Source organism: Rhipicephalus sanguineus, chromosome 9 (genome assembly GCF_013339695.2).
Source record: "Rhipicephalus sanguineus isolate Rsan-2018 chromosome 9, BIME_Rsan_1.4, whole genome shotgun sequence".
NCBI classification, from domain to species: domain Eukaryota; kingdom Metazoa; phylum Arthropoda; class Arachnida; order Ixodida; family Ixodidae; genus Rhipicephalus; species Rhipicephalus sanguineus.
This window is the reverse complement of record NC_051184.2, coordinates 30,569,581-30,585,857: the sequence shown is the minus strand read 5'-3', so window position 1 is coordinate 30,585,857 and position 16,277 is coordinate 30,569,581. Positions and strand designations below refer to the sequence as shown.

Here is a 16,277-nt window from a genome sequence, read left to right as displayed (position 1 = left end):
ACATAACCTGCGTTCACCCGCCACCGAGGTCATTCAGTGCGCAAGTGATTTCGTTACTATTGTAGCCAGTAAACTTAAAAAGATTTTCTTACTGCATATGAAGAAGAGTGAAGTGGAAGCCTTCAGAGAACTGAAGAAGGAGGAATGGAAACTTGCTAGACGGGTTCAAGGTATTCAGGCAACCCACATGTGCAAACACATGAAATCGGACCAAGGGAATTTCCTGTACGTAGCGCGGTGCGCAGACACAGAGTGGGAGTTGTGAATCTGCAGTGTGCAAAATTTGATTGCCCGAATGGATATTACTCATTCTAGGTGACGTGAATAAACTATTTAATGCGCAACATGAACGTGTGCTTCTTGTAGATTAATAACACCCTCATTCCCACCATCTCAACCCGTTTCTGCAAATGATAAATTCGTCGAAATATTAATGCTCGAGCCACCTGTACATTATTGTAACCAACTCTAGTCCATAAATTTCGTTGCTTGATGGAAGAAAATCAGGGTAAGTACGCAGTTGAAGATGGTAACACGAAGGCTTTTATTATTAATAAAGTATAGGAAGATATTTTTGCAGGATTTTCATCGAAATATGGCCCTCAAGTAGTCTTAGGGCAAGTTATAATCATTTTCCTTAAAGAAACAAACGCGGACCTCACATTTCGGGCCCCCTTTCTCTACCACCCAGTAGCGAGCAATTGGGTCTAGGCACACTAACGCAACTATAACATTTTCCCGTACTGTTAGGGAAATACTAGTTAAATCTCTTTTGCGTTAGATACGTGGTATGATGTGAACTAAAATGGTTGACGTGCAGAAAGATTTTCACTCTACACCACGAGCTTTCATTTGTACGCCCTCTCAGGTGCCGGCTGCCTCAATGTACTGGTAGGGATACACACAGAGGAGCTCTGAAAGTTTAAGCTCAGCTTTTCTGTGACTCAAAACGGTCAAAAAGACACAAGCTGGGTCAATCGTCATTATTAAAACCAAAAAAAGCGAGCTACGAACTAAATATGTCTATTAAATTTATTTTATTATAAAAACGCCAACATTGATGTTAATACCATACATGGGTAATAAAATAAGCTCAATTTTCTCACTTAAAACAAAATAATGCAACATATTTTTGCAGCACAATATTTAGCAGTCATGGCCGGGTATAGTTCATCATTTTCCTAAAAATCGGTGATGATTATTTTTTTTTAAACGACACTAAAATGTTGCAATTTTCGCTAGTTTTGGAATTACGGCATTTTTGGGATTTTATAACGAAATAAATATGCAATGCAGTCGCATAACTTTTTGCTTAATTAGCGAAAAACCTTTCGTAGACTTGTGAGAAATATTTTCAGCTTCAGCGCTTTAGTGAAAACTGCGAAAAAAGACCCTTGAATTTGGGGTCAGCCAGAGGCAGCCGCTCAAAAATCAAAGTTTGGCAATTTTTCAAAAATGTACTGTCAGTCACACAAATTTAAATTTCCGTAGGCCGATAGTACTATTGCTGAAAATTTACTAAAAGTTAACACTTATGTCCACAATGCGTTAAGTTTTTAGTGATAGGCCTCCAAAGTTGTGAAATCTGAAAGTTGCAGAATTGCCTTTTTCCACCTGTTGTGAAACGCGAATTTTTTTCTAGAAATCCGTGACAATTTCCGCTAAACGAAGGTTCATTCCTTTCTATAGAGACATTTGCCCAGCTCATATAAAAATTTCGTGCAAAACAAAAAATAGTCGGGACCCCCCTTGGTCTGTCCTTATCTGAACACACCCTTTAGTGATTTCAAGTCAATTATTTAGATTACGTCTTCGTTATTTCTGTTAATTGCAATATTTTAGAGCTTGTTCGTTTATTTTATACCGGTTTTGAGCATTGCAAGCCTTGTTTTAGGCCTGTATTGACGACTTGATGGTGAGCGTGATCACGCACATGAGATGAACGACAAGCCAGGCACTTAAAGTGCTACGCACTTAAAAAAGTTAGAAGTACGTACGCGAAATCGCATTCTGGAGCAAAATTCAAGTATGAAGCTTCGATCTTCGTTTTTCATTGCAATTGTGAACCTATAATGACGAAATAACTAGTCAGTGTGCCCCTTTAATTACCTTTCGGCCACGGCGTAATTACCTTCCGCCATTTGCTAGCCGAGGGGTGGGAGGGGAATGGGACCCCCTCCCCCGAAAATTTTCAATTTTGCATGTGTAAATATATACGCACACAGACGCACACGCACAAATATATACAAAGGGTGTGCAACCCCGCCCCCCCCCCCCGAAAAATTTTCTCTCTACACCCCTTTAGCTCGCACTTGCAGCGATGCGTGGTCGGCTAATTCAGGACATGTCGCGATACCGGTTCTATTCTTCATGCACGCATTTAAATTGCCTACATTTGTACTTGCAGGTCAGTTCATCGATTACACAGTCGCACGTGGAGCGTACTCAGCCATATAAATCAACCATGAACTTCTTACCCATACTGGTGGCTATGTACGGTATGTAACCTTGAAATATGCCCATACTGGTGGCTATATGTACGGTATGTAACCTTGAGGTTTGCCCATACTGGTGGCTACATGTACGGTATGTAACCTTGAAATTTGCCCATACTGGTGGCTATATATCTACGGTATGTAACCTTGAAACTTACCCATACTGGTGGCTATGCAGGGTGTGTAACCCTGAAACTTACCCGTACTGGTCACGTACGGTATAGCACGTGAGCTTGAAACTTACCCGATTCACGCAGAATCACATTATCCTCCGTTTGTTGCATTTATTGTTGTTCTCACTTGCAGTGGCATAAGTCCAGAAAAATCCCGAGGGCGACACACAGCCTGCAATGGAGGCCATTTCGGTTTTATAAATATGCTTTATTCTTAATACTATATAAATTAAAGCTATGCTTTCACATAAAATTTTGAGAAGCACATGAGCGTCGGCGCTGGGTCAGGGAAAACAGCACTGAGCAGCCAATAGTATAAGCAAGGGGTCTCAAACTCACATCAGCTACCGGGCTGCAGTCACGAAATATAGTCCCACAAAGGGCCGTTACAGAGGGAAAGAGGGAAGCCAGGAGATTGCGGTAGTTTAAACAAAATGTCAGCTAACGTTGTCATTTAAAATAAGGCCCTTTCCATGCTTCATATGTGCGTCATTCCCGAAGGGGATTTAGCGTCAGGATACGAGAAACATCGATACCGATATCCGCAATGACTCATATCTAGACGCCGTTCCTGAAGTACAGTTTTTTTTCCGCGATTGTGTTTCAGCAGTAGGTGACCGCCTGGGGTGGCTCAAGAAAAAGAAATGCTTAAGACCAGACACGTCTGTTTAGCTTACCCGAACAAAGCGCTATCAATCACGAGAGGCGAGAAAATAGTGCGAGAACCATTTAACAATGTCACGAACAGTCAAATATGGGACAAAGACTGTCATGTGGGGGCCGTGTGCCGCTAGCGAAAGGTCGGTGGGCCGCGTGTTTGAGACCCCTGGTATAATATAAGCGTACGTTGCATGGCGAAGTTAGTTTCTAATCATAACTCGCAGGTTTCTCATCTTAACTCGCAAATTGTTTCTAACCATAACTCTATAGCATATTTCCAGCTATGCCATTCGGGTTTAAGCGTGAAAGAGAAATGGTAGCACTTTTTTGTGATAACGCGTAAAGGTACATGTCTTCTTTAAATTCAGTTCCATTTTCCATCGTGTGTACCTGTTAGAAATACCCTCCCGCGATTTACCCCTGGGAACTTTCTCGCAAAGCATTTTTATGTCCACGGGTGTTTATTTAATTAACACAATCATATAGTTGAGCAATCGCAATGATGCTTCGCAATGAGTGGCTTCCAACAAATCGTCGACATATATAACGGTAGATGACCGCGGGGATTTTTTTATTTACTTTGCATTTCAAAGCCCAGCATAATAAACATTTGCAGCATGCCCGAAGTAATCTGCAGGATTTCGGAAAGCTCGTTCTCTAGAGTTCTTTTTGGAAAGACAAGCGGCTTTCACTTTTGTACTTGGTTTCTGCTCATTCCAGAGTTGGTTTTGCGTAGAGTGCGCTATCCTTAACTGTCAAGAAATTTAAATATGTTTGAAAGACAGGGGGAACACTTGCAAGGGGTGTCATCCCCCCCCCCCCCCCCCCCAATGATGTACGCTACTGCGCAGTTGGTTCGTGGGCTATACGATTGCGGAAAGGGAGCGCTGAAGTTCTAGCACTCCACATCGGGCTTTCAGAAAGTATCGAGGAACTTACGTAGGCAATATGACTCTTTTAAAAAGAACGATTTTTTTAGTCGATGTGGTCAATGACGCTTGCTGCTAAAGCAAAGAATAAATAATAGCAATATTAAGGCGAAAGCCTTAGATGCCTCATTAAATGCGAAAATTGACCGTCGGTGGCAACGCGAGGGATGACGTCACCATATGACATCGTCATGATGTCACAGATCGCCAGAATTAGTGACGCCATCATGATGTCCCATGATGACGTCAAGGTGGGTCGATCACGGAGGCTGTGTAAAACCGGGTGAGGTGCAGAAAGCTTTCGGGGAAGGGGGGGGGGGGGTTGGATCAATGCAGCTGACTTTCGCCTTCTAGTCGTGTTAGGCGAACGCATAAGGGGCCCAGCTAGAACTTCGCTCGCACTATACTGTTAAAGATCTTAAATTAGCGTAATCTCGTCAAAAAAATCCGACATATAAACCTATATTACGCAGTATTGCTACCTGAGATTATCCGACGTCAGAAATTTACGGCGCAGCCCAGTAAGATGGAGAATTTCCCTGCATTTGATGTCAGTAGCAATGTTTCGTTTTTTCGTTCACGGCGCCAACGTACTTACACAAGTGTGACACCATTCGGGAGTAGCCTTGTTAATAACGAATTTAAATAACAATTATGCTGTTGGCTTTGACAATATAAAGGCTGAACTTTTAAAAGCAGTTCCAGAGCATATTAGTGCACCATTTGCAACGTTATGTTGAGCACTGGAACGTTCCCGGCAAACTAAAAACAGCTAAAGTATCTGCTTATTCACAAAGGTGGCGATGAAAATGACATGACTAATTATAGGCCCATTTCCGTTTTGCCCATTTTTTCGAAAATTATAGAACGTATAATATATGTACGAATTGCAAATTTCTGTGGCTGAAGAAAGGTTCATCAATATTGGTTTCAGAAGAACAAGTTTACTGAGAAAGCCCTATTATCTATATAATACATTTTGTATGTGCGTATAAACGCGCACAAATATACCCTCCCCCCCCCCCCCTTTTCCCTCCGTGCGTACGCCTATGGACAGGTGTGTTCTCAGAACGGACTTGTGCGCGATTCGCGACCTTTCAAGCGGACAAAGATCGCCTGCACCGTGTCGGCACCTCACCGTTTGTATCGAGTTGCACAACTTCTGAGCTTCTCTTATGCCCCGCCACTAGATATCGAAGACCATGCCCAGTCTTCAGTATATAGGAAGATGACCTCAGTGGCTCCCGTGTACCTTCTTCACATCGCTGTCCAATTATGCTATAGTAGTCATGTCTTACGAAGGCGAAAGCCTTAGGTACCTCATCATACGCGAAAAGTGACCGTCGGCGTTGGCCGCATCAACACGAGCGAGACGGAAAATCACGTGACGACGTCGTCATCATGACATCACAGATTGCCAAAATTTGTGACGTCGTCATGACGACACTATGACGTCATCACATGTTGTCGACGCTTGGTCAAGGATGGGCCAATCAAGGAGGCACTGCAAAACCACGTGGGGAGCAGAAAGCTTTCAATTCCTCCGATCCCGGAGTCAGTGCGAAACCACATTGCGTGCGGAAAGCTTTCTGGCAGGGTTGTGTGTCGGGGGGGGGGGGGGGTCGATACAATCGACTGAGAGAAATAGAACATGGCTTTCGCCTTCCCGTCGCCTTAGGCAAATGTATGAAGATTTTGTGTTTATAATGGTGTTTGTCAAAAGTGTACGACAATGTAAAGAAATGTCTATGCCTTTGCTGCTGTATTTGCCAATACAGGGGCGAAGGACTCCCTCAAACCATCCTTCAATGGTTTTTGCCTTCGCCTCCCATCACGTGTGTTGTGATAAACAAACAAATCGATAGGGAGAGAGAGAGAAAGAACTTTTATTTCGGCTGCCGGCAGATTGGTTTGGGAGCCAACCCAGCCTAGATGGCTGCCAGAAAACCTTGGGCTCTGGCGGCATCCTCGGCCTGCTGGACGGCCATGAGTTGGTCCTCAGGAGCCCTGCTGAGCAGCAAGGTCTCCCACTGCCTCCCATTCTGAATTTTTCGGCCCTGTCAGGGCGCCCATGAGCAGGCCCAAACAATATGGTCTAGGTTCGCCCTTTGTTGACAAAATTTACATTTGGCCGAATATTGTTCTGGATTAAAGCGATTATACGTCACCGGAGTTGGATACATATTGGTTTGGAGGAGACGCCATGCCACCGCCTACTGCTTATTAAGTGAGTGATGCGCGAATCAAAAACTAAAAAAAAAAATGCATAAGTGACCGTGTGACTTTTTCATTCATCGAACCCAACTAACCCAACTTTCCGATGGAATTTCGTTGATGCTTTTTTTAGGAATTGGAACAACGCCCAAAGAAGATGACTTCGAGGTGATGGGCCGCCGTGACCTGCGGATGGCTGCAGCGTCACGCGACTATGAACTGCACTCGAACGTCCTGCTGGACGACACGGCGTACATGTACAGCGAGCTGAACAAGGAGGACTTCGGCGACATTGCGCTCTCCGTGAAGCGTACGCAGGAGGCACCTTACTTCGCCCACTCCGAGGCCACGAAAGGCCTGTCTTTTCCGGATCTGCCCGGGGAGTTCGACATTTCCGGAAACCTCAAGTACTTCGTTCCCCAGGGCCCGGACAAGGTTAGTCCTCGACCTCCGAGATCGGACCCCGTCTGTGGATAGCTTGTTCTGACGTCATCGTATAGCCGTCATCTTAAGGCATCTTAAGAGTCCTGCACTATAGTCGGATACAACTTAAGAAATCCGCGGCATTTCTCCTCAAAGGCGGAGGCACACAAACCTGCACCAATGGGGCGCACTCCAGGCTGACGTCATGAGCCGGACGGCCGGCGACCCCGCATTCGGAGAACATTGCCGCGTGCATGAGCGGGATTATTTCTTTAGGCGCTGGGTGCTGCGCTTCGGTACAGTGGCGTAGCCAGGAAGGGGGGGGGGAGGGGGGGTCCCGCCCGAAAATATTTTTCCCCATGCGATACAGAGCACAAAATGACACTCGACCCCACTAATCTGCCCAGACCCAATGTCGGATGAAGGAGGTGCCCCCCCCCCCCCAAAAAAAAAAAAAAATTCTGCCTACGTCATTGCTTCGGTCGCCTGGGCGGTGCCTCTCCTGACTTCTTAAGCTGTATCGGACTATAGGTTACTACCTACGAAAAAAGCTAAGTAAACGAGGGAGTATGTTCTGATTGAATGTGGAGATATCCACTCAGGTGTATGTTTGGTCACATGAAGCCTCAATTGGGTTTTAGGGACAACAATGGAAAGCTGAATGCGTCCGCGATAGAAATAGGTAAGAGACGGTTAGTGTATTGATGGCAGAAAAGTAGAGAGAAAGGACAAAAATAAATAGCGGGAAAAATAAGGTCATTCTGCCGTAAGGGACAGAAAGCTGGGCTGTGAATCTATGTTTCTGTTTACTATAGTAGAATCAATTTAATCGAAGTAGACACGGCCTTAGGCCAACCTAAAAAAAAAGTGCGGGCAGTTTGCACTAAGTCGCGCAAAGCTTGGCACAGCGAAGCGCGGGCCGTCACCGCTCGTACTCCCCGTCGACAAAAACGTCTAGCTTTGATGATGATGATGATGAATCAACTTTTATTAAGCCCAAATGTGTTGGTAGTGCACGCAGGCACCAGACGGGGCGGTTCCCTAGTTTCGGGACCCGTATGTATCTAGCAGCTCCTGGCCCCTGTCCGTCAGTGCAAGCTGAGTCGGTAGGGCGGGGCTGGATAACAAGGTCTCCCATCGCTCAAGGGGTTGGGGATTGGGGGTGTTGGGGGGAAGGGAAGGAGGGGATTTTTTTAGTTCTGTGCACTCTGTCAAGATGTGAGGCAGGGTGCCATTCTCGCTCTTGCAAAACGGACAGAGCGTGTCGTGTTCCGCAGGGTACATGCGGTTCATCAGTACAGGATGCGCAAGCGATCCCGCCTGCGCTCGACGCAGTATCGTCTGTTGTTGCCTGGTCAGTTCGGGGTGCGGCTCTGGCAGTCTGCACCTTTCCTCTCGGTACATCCGGGTAATGTCCCGAAAGCTGGTAACCGGGTGCGGTAGCTCTTCCGGCTCATGCTGCTTTGAGATGCGCGGCTTTCTCCTCGTGAGTACGCACTTTCTTAGGACTCTCCATGACTCTAGACGTGATCGGGCGCAGCCATGGAGACTATGCACACCAGAGCGGAAGTTGCGCGTGATGTCTCCGTCGGTGGGCGTGGCTTATCTACTGCGTATGCGCAGCTTGGCCAGGTGGTGCTGTATCTGGTCGCTATAGACGACGCGATGCTTGCTTCCTTTTTCTTTCTATCTTTTTTCTCGATCTGCATCTTTGTCTCTCTTTCGCTGATGTTCTCTGGATCGCTCTCTTTTTCGTTCTGCATTTCTTTCTCTGCATTTCTCTCTTTCTCATTCTTTCTGTGCTACGCTTTACTCTCTCCCCTCCTCCTTTCCCTCCTCATCACCGTCACCTCTCTCCTCCTCACACTCGTTTGCCTTTCCCAACCCCCATGCTACGCTCTGCTAGCGTGCCTGGACAGCCGAGTGGTTAGGACGCTTGTCTTCGAATCGAGGGGTAGCGGGTTCGAATCCCGCCTAGTAAAGAATATTCGGCAATAATTTTTCTCTTTGTTTATATCTTTCTTTCCGTCTCTCTGTTTGTTTGTTTCTTTCTTTCTTTCCTCCTCTCACCTTTCTTTCCTCTCACCCATCAGGGCTATTCTATTACAGGCCACGCCGTAGCGGTGAGTAGAGGGATTTGACCAAATTCTGTGGCACATACCCGTTTATGATGATGATAGTGGCATGGTCAACACTTTATCCTTTTATTTTGGTCGCCTTGGTGGCGCACATGTCACCGCCCCGTTATAAAGGGGACGCTCATAGCATCCATCCATCCATTCTAATGCATGAATCCTATATGCGGTGCTTTTCCTCTAGAGTCTGTAGTAACTCTATGGGTGAGAGATCGAGTACAGAGGAGAGACAGAATGAGATAGAAAATGAGAGAACGAGACAAATTCTTGGCGAAAAATTTGCTTCACGAGGCGGATTCGAACGCGCGTACCAACGATCCGAATGGGAGCATCGTAACCACTCGGCTATTCAGGCACGCTAGCAGAGCATAACAGCAAGCGGGTTGGAAAGGAAATTTAGGGCGGGGATGAGAGATGTGAGGAGGATGGAAAGAAGGAGTTGAGAGAGTAAATTATATCATAGAAAGAAAGAGAGAGAAAGGGAAGAGCAGAGAGAGAGGATAATAGAAAGAGAGATAAAAAAAAAGGAAGAAAGAGAGAGAGAAATGATTCGAGAAATAGAGAGAAGGAGATAGAAAGGGAATAAAGACAAAAAGATATAAGGAGTGAGAAAGGGAAAGAAATAGAGAAAGGAAGAATTATAAAGAAAAAGAGACAAAAAAGATAAAAAAGCAGAGAGAAAGAAAAATGAACAGAAGCAAGGAAAGCTGCCCAGTTCTGCTGTTCCTTCAGGCTTGCCTACACTAGTTCGAAGCCGTCTTATTTTTTTTTTCCTTGTTTAGGTGAAGCCCCGGTTCCTGCTGCATTCGAACAAGGCCAAAGAACCCGGCAAGCTCCTCTTCGAGACTGGCTTGGATTGGGTTGGCTTCAGTGACATGGCGTCGATGATTGATCCTGGCCAGAAGTTGTACCTAATCGTGCACGGCTTTCTGAGCAGTGCCAAGACGGAATGGATGCAGGACATGAAGACCGAGATACTGGACAAGGTATATATTATGCAAGAATCCGCCGGACGCTCCGCTGTACATAAGCGGGTGCGCTGCTTCCTGATGCGCGCTGCAGTCTAGTCACGTGTTATTTTTCAAATTTCGCGGGCTTTCCTTATCGACCACAAAAAATGAGCACGCAATCGACACGTTGTTGAACATACCGCAGTTAGATATGCCATTTTAACATGGCTATACATAAGCCTCATTGACATTTCGATAATGACGTGATTACGTTGAGTTATAAATATAATTATGACTAATTAATTAAAACTCAGAAGGATCTTTCTACCAATTAAATACAGTTTGTTGATAATCATTAAGGACAAAATTAGTCGTGACTACTCCAGTGTACTGGGAACAATATGTACTAGGCTTTCATCGCATAGCGCCGTTCTTTTTTAAAATCGTGCTGCGAGATAGTTGGGACACCCTGTATATTGTAAACACTTGAAGGACGATTGGGCTTCGCCTTCAAGAGCGGAACGCGATCGCGTAATCGGGCTCCGTGTGCATCGCCTTCTCAATTGTTAGCTTCGCTTCGGTTCTCGGTGCATGCCTCAACCGCGCCGCAAGGAAACGAACGTCTGTGCGCGTAACATTGGCCGTTTAAAATTATCCAAGAATGCCTACTGTAAGTACAGTTTCGAAGTGCCCTCTACGCCATAATTCTTCTTCTTGCGAATCAGCGAAGGGGCCACTACGCGTCCGTAAGGCAACACGCGAACCTACGCAGCTGCTCACTTTGATGATGCTTTTGCTGCTGATGATGCCTAAGTATGCCTGAGCGCTTTGTAACGGGTGGGCCTTTAAAACACCCACTTGTTCCGTAATTCACATGTTTTGACGCCTGGCGCGATTCTACGCTTCTGCCACGCAATATTACATGCGTTAAGGAGACTCCTCCCACTATATGACATTCATGTAGTGTTTTTTTCCCGAAGCAGTTTCGAGCGATGACGTGGCTCTATGGTAGAACACATGAACAGTGTGCTTGATTGGGCTGGTTGGTGCATAGTAAACGAAGAATAAAACAACGCTTAATAACAATATCTGGGGTTTAACGTCCCAAAACCACGATATGATTACGAGGGACGCCGTAGTGGAGGGCTCCGGAAATTTCGACCACCTGGCTTCTTTACCGTGCACCTAAATCTGAGTACACGGGCCTCAAACATTTTCGCCTCCATCGAAAATGCAGCCGCCGCGGCCGGGATTCGATCCCGCGACCTTCGATTCAGCAGTCGAGTGTCATAACCACTACACCACTGTGGCGAACACACAGGAACGGCGCCGTGTCTGTGTCTTCATCTCGTCCCGTCTTAAGCGCCGTTTTTTTTTCTTCAGGTGCGACGCCTGTTTTCCACGCATAAGACCTGGGTTTGGGTCTCTATGAGATAAGCCAAATTACAGATAATCCATGTGATCGCAGGAAAATGCGTCCGTGGTGCTCGTGGACTGGAGCAAAGGTTGCGGCTCAGTCCTGGGCTACAGCACGGCGGCGGCCAACACACGCACCGTTGCCCGCACGCTGGCGCTGCTGGTCAAGACGCTGGTGGAGGCCGGCGCGGTGGCGCTGGAGCAGGTACACTACATCGGTCACAGCCTGGGCGCCCAGACCGGAGGCTTCTTCGGCAAGGATGTCAAGCAGCTCATGGGACGGCCCGTCGGACGCATCACCGGTTCGGCATCTACGTGCCTCTTTCTCGCTTGGCAAAACGAATTACAGAGGGGGTCACAAGAACGGGGTAAAATCAGTTTCACCGCAAGCATAAGTGACGGCCGGTCTGGAGGCGCGCGCCTCCAGACCGACCGTGCATAGGCGTGCGCACAAGGAGGGCAGGTGGGGCGGACGCCCCCTCTGTAATCGGATGCAACTTAAAAAGTCCGGAGAGGCCCCGCCTAGATGACCAAATCGCGGCAGCCGATTGCCTCCGCGACTTCATAAATCGTTCCGCTCATGCACTCGGCAGTGTTCTAAGGCGGGGCTACTGGCCATCCGACTCATGACGTCAGTGTTAGCCACCCGAAGGTCCCATGATGGTAGCGGTAAGTGTTGTCGAAGGAGAGAAGGATGATGCAACATTTAAATTCAACTACGTATTCATTCGACATGACTCCTATCACTTGTACGTCTCCCTTATTTTTATTCTCTACTACCATTAAGTGTGTCCCTAATTGAGCATGCGCGCAGGTCTGGATCCGGCCGGTCCGCTGTTCGAGTATTACGGCATCCACCTGACCGCCGACGATGCCGACTTTGTGGACGTGCTTCACACGAGCATAGGCAGCGGATGGATGGACATTGTCCAGGGCCGGCTGGGCATGCTCAAAAGCTGCGGACACGTGGACTTCTACCCGAACGGTGGCCAACAGCAACCCGGCTGCTGGAAATTCAGCTGTGAGTGAATCGGCGGGATCGCTCTTATCGGCGACGCATTCTTAAAGGGGCCCTGCAGCACTTTTTCAGCATGGTCAGAAAACGCTGCCGATCGGTAGTCGATGCTCCTGAGAACACGCGAGCCAAAGATTATAGCGCAGCACGCGGCCATGGATTTACGGTTAATTCTCAGTCAGCTAGAAATCGCTCCCTCGTCTCTGGACAGATGATGCCATATACCTAAATTACTGCGCCACATACCCAAAGTCCACGGCCGTTGGCTGATTTGAGCATCGTGATTTGCATAGTTACCGTGGCCGCCGCGGGATGCCGCCACGTGACCGCGCTAGCGATCACACTGTAAATAAAGTTTATTCCTCCTCCTCCACTGAAAGTGAGCCGCGCGTTCGAAAAAAAAAAAAAGAAGTGCTCAAGTTCATGACGCGCGCTGACGAAGGGACGCATCCTTTTGCCCCTTGTCATCCCTCTTCCTGCGTAGCTTTCACCGCGCTCGCTGGTAAGAAAGGAGAGAGAAAGCTCCTAAAGCGTGCGGCAAATTCCTGTAACTCCGCTCGTACTTGATGGATTCTAAAAAAATTTGCGGCTGTCGATTCGTGAGGCAATAAGCTCTCTTAGTGAAGCCATTAGGCGGTTACTTGTAAAAATGTTGCAGGGGCCCCCTTTAATATCGCCATGTTTTCATCAAAACACGTGACACGTTTTTCGAAGACTCTTTGCGAAAACTCAAATCGCGATACTGAGACGTGCTTCCATCTTGAGGGAAACTGATTAGCAGGGCAAGCGAGAGGTATACTCGGTGACAACCTGAAAAAAAAAAAAGTGTCAGCTCCGCCCACCAAACCGCGGCGCTCCTGCCTTTCACCTGTGAAAGACAGTGAGTAGTGCTTGCTGGTTTCCGCTCGAACCGAAAGTACATTTAACAGCGAAGCGGCTAAAGCTGGAGGTAAAACGCACGACCGGAGAAAACTACATCATCATCAACGGGTATGAGACACAGAAATTGGGTAAATCCCACTACTCACCACTGGTCCACTAAAAATGAAGAAGGCAACACTTAGCCCAAGAAATGGCTGCGAAGTGACGGCGGCGACGAGCCCGTGTACGTACAACGTATTCCCCGAGTAAGCTTACCCCGAGTGCGTACAACAAATAGAGTCTTTTAGCAAGTTACAGAAATACGGTACGCAAATACGGTAAGGCAGTACGGTACCGCTCCTCCTTTCCCGGTCGTTGAGCGGCCAAAGCACAACCAGCGGGAAAGGAGGAACGCTACCGTACTGCCTTACCGTATTTGCGTACCGCATTTTCGTAACTTGCTAAAAGACTAATACTAGGGAACGGGAAAGGCAACGGTGGCTGCGGGAAGACCCCGAAGCGATGGAATCCCTACGCCATTGACGACGCGCCCATATATCTATGGGAGGTGCGAATGCTCGGTTTCAGCGCGAGTTTCTGTCTCTGGAGTTTGGACAACCGTGCCGTGTCTGTGACTATCTGTGGTTTAACTCGAACCTCTCTGCGTTGAGAATCAACCTAGAAACAACCTAGCATCACCTAGCTAAAGCCTAGCAACAACCTAGAAGCAACCTAGCATCTCTTAGCTAAAGTCCAGTTTCGCTGTTTCAAGCCTTGCGCGACCTAATACAAGCTTCGCCATTTTTTTTCTCTGCTAATGTAAATAATACATTTCGTCCTTGCTACCTGAAACATCAAGTTTGGCCGAGCAACGATGTCAGAGTCCCGGACAAAATTTACCGGGACATTCGAGTTTCCGTCCTAAATCCAGCGAAACAAACGTGCGTCTGTATGGGATGGACCTGAAACATTCGAAAAGTGCTTGACGTCACGAATATTAGTAAGCGCTATTGGATGGAGCGCTTATGCAAATGATTTGTGGGAGGGACAGCGATGACCGTCGGGGGAGCTGGCATTTTTCCTTAGTCTTCAACTGAGTATATAGTGTAGCCGTGTTTCCATCGCAGCATCGCGTATCGTGAATTGGCAACCCCCCGCCATACTCCTTTCCAGGGAGCCCTCTGTAGCCAACAACGTGTCCGCGTTCTTCTACAGATGGCTGGACGTTTCTAGAACCTGGTTCTATAACCGTTGGGTAGTACTGCCCATAGAGTTTCCTATACGCTAGAGGGAATACTGGAGCTAGCGTCTATGGGAGCTGTAACGCATGGCGCTTCAGTCAGCATGGGAATGATGAGTAGTACACGGATTTGTCTAAGCTTCGTTCTTTCGGCTCCGCTTGGCTCCATGTGGCTTGCAGCCGCTTTGTCGCAAGACGAAGTTCAGCAAACAAAAGCCAAAGCACAACAATAAACAAAGCCATAAGTGCCGCAAGCACGATGATTAGGCAAATCCGTGTACTACCCATGATTCCCATGGTGGCTATGAACGATCGCAGCGCCAGAGTTCCCGCTAGTAAGTATTGTAGAAAACTATATGGTACTGCCCACGCGTCCGTGGCGAAGTAGGTCAGTGGTTGCACGGAGCGCCATAATATTTAAAACGACCTTTATATCGGATCGCAGAACGGCGATGAGAGGTGGCCACGAGGGTCTGCAAAATGCGCAGATACTATAAAGTACGCAGATAGTGAAATACAGACAGTGCAATTGGATGAACTGATTCGCGTTTTATTCTTATCATCGTTAGTTAACTACTGCGTCCGTAGATCGTAATTATTTATGACCATATAAATATAGATTACATAGCCTAATCTTGCAAGCTAAGTCTGTCGAATTTATTAATAAATTGTAGGTTCAGAGATGCACCTTGAGACATTCGACGAGACACCGCGAAACTTTTTACTGCTTCGCATTGAAAAAAAAAACTACGCTTATAGCTATAATAAGAGATTGAAAGTGCGTTGTATGATCTAAGGGTATTGAGACGAAAATTTTGTCGTTCTTTCTGCGTCAAAACAAAGGCCATGTTCTCAACAGCCGTTCTCAATAGCCTAGAAAATTTGAAAAGTAATTGCAGTATGTTTTTAAAAGCTATAGTTTCGGTTTCTTCTGTGCCCTGACGTCACAACATGGTATGAGCTTCTCGTAACGTGTTCGTGCAAGATACCGTGACGTTTCCACAGCCGCTCCGCTCCGTTGCTCCAGTGGTGACGCACACGTGGCTATTTCGAATGTCTCGGTATCTGACGTCATCACAACTAGCCATACTGGTGCGTGAAGTAACCATAATGGACACTGTACTCGCACGTCACGATAGTTTTGATGTGTGCCATGCGAATATCGACTTTAATGCCAAAATAAAATACGTTATCAGTATTTACCGAGCCTCACACCCGCTCACAGCCGTCCCTGCATGCAGGTGATTCGTATGGCAGAGTAAACTCAGCTTCAAAAATTGCTGTCGGTACCCCTTTAATCAGCCCAACGAGCAGCATTACAGTTTTATTATTATTATTATTTTTCCCCCATCGCAGCCTGTTCGCACTCGAAGGCGACGGAGTTCTACGCCGACTCGGTGCGCCAATGCAACTTCCCGACGCGCTCGTGCAAGAGCTACGACGACTTCCTGGCCGGCACCTGTTCGCCCAGCTGCGCAGACGGCCGCACTTGCGGACACATGGGACATCCGGCCAACTTGCCCTTGGCGGGCGACCACTTCACGAAGACCTTGGAGCAGCAGTGCAAGTTCAGGCCCCTGCGCTTCAACGTGCGCATGCAGGTCCTGTCGCGGACGCTGGACCCGGACGAGAAGCTGATTAACTCGTTGGGACGTTCGGCGAAGATCCTGCTCCAAGAGGCCGAGCCCGAGGAACGCCGGCAACTCTTGGAAGCGCTCAGAGAGGAGATGGCTGTGCGCAAGGGTCGGCGGTCTGCGTAGACGGAT

General features: G+C 47.4%; 1 protein-coding gene across 1 annotated transcript; it reads left to right on the top strand.

Moving 5' to 3' along the window:
• Positions 1-6,658: 6,658 nt before the first annotated feature.
• Positions 6,659-16,277, top strand: LOC119404892 (pancreatic lipase-related protein 2-like). The gene is made up of 5 exons (XM_037671583.2): positions 6,659-6,906; positions 9,812-10,015; positions 11,448-11,697; positions 12,210-12,416; positions 15,868-16,277. The coding sequence occupies exons 1-5, from the start codon at positions 6,664-6,666 to the stop codon at positions 16,269-16,271; spliced, it is 1,308 nt and encodes a 435-aa protein (XP_037527511.1). The 5' UTR covers positions 6,659-6,663; the 3' UTR covers positions 16,272-16,277.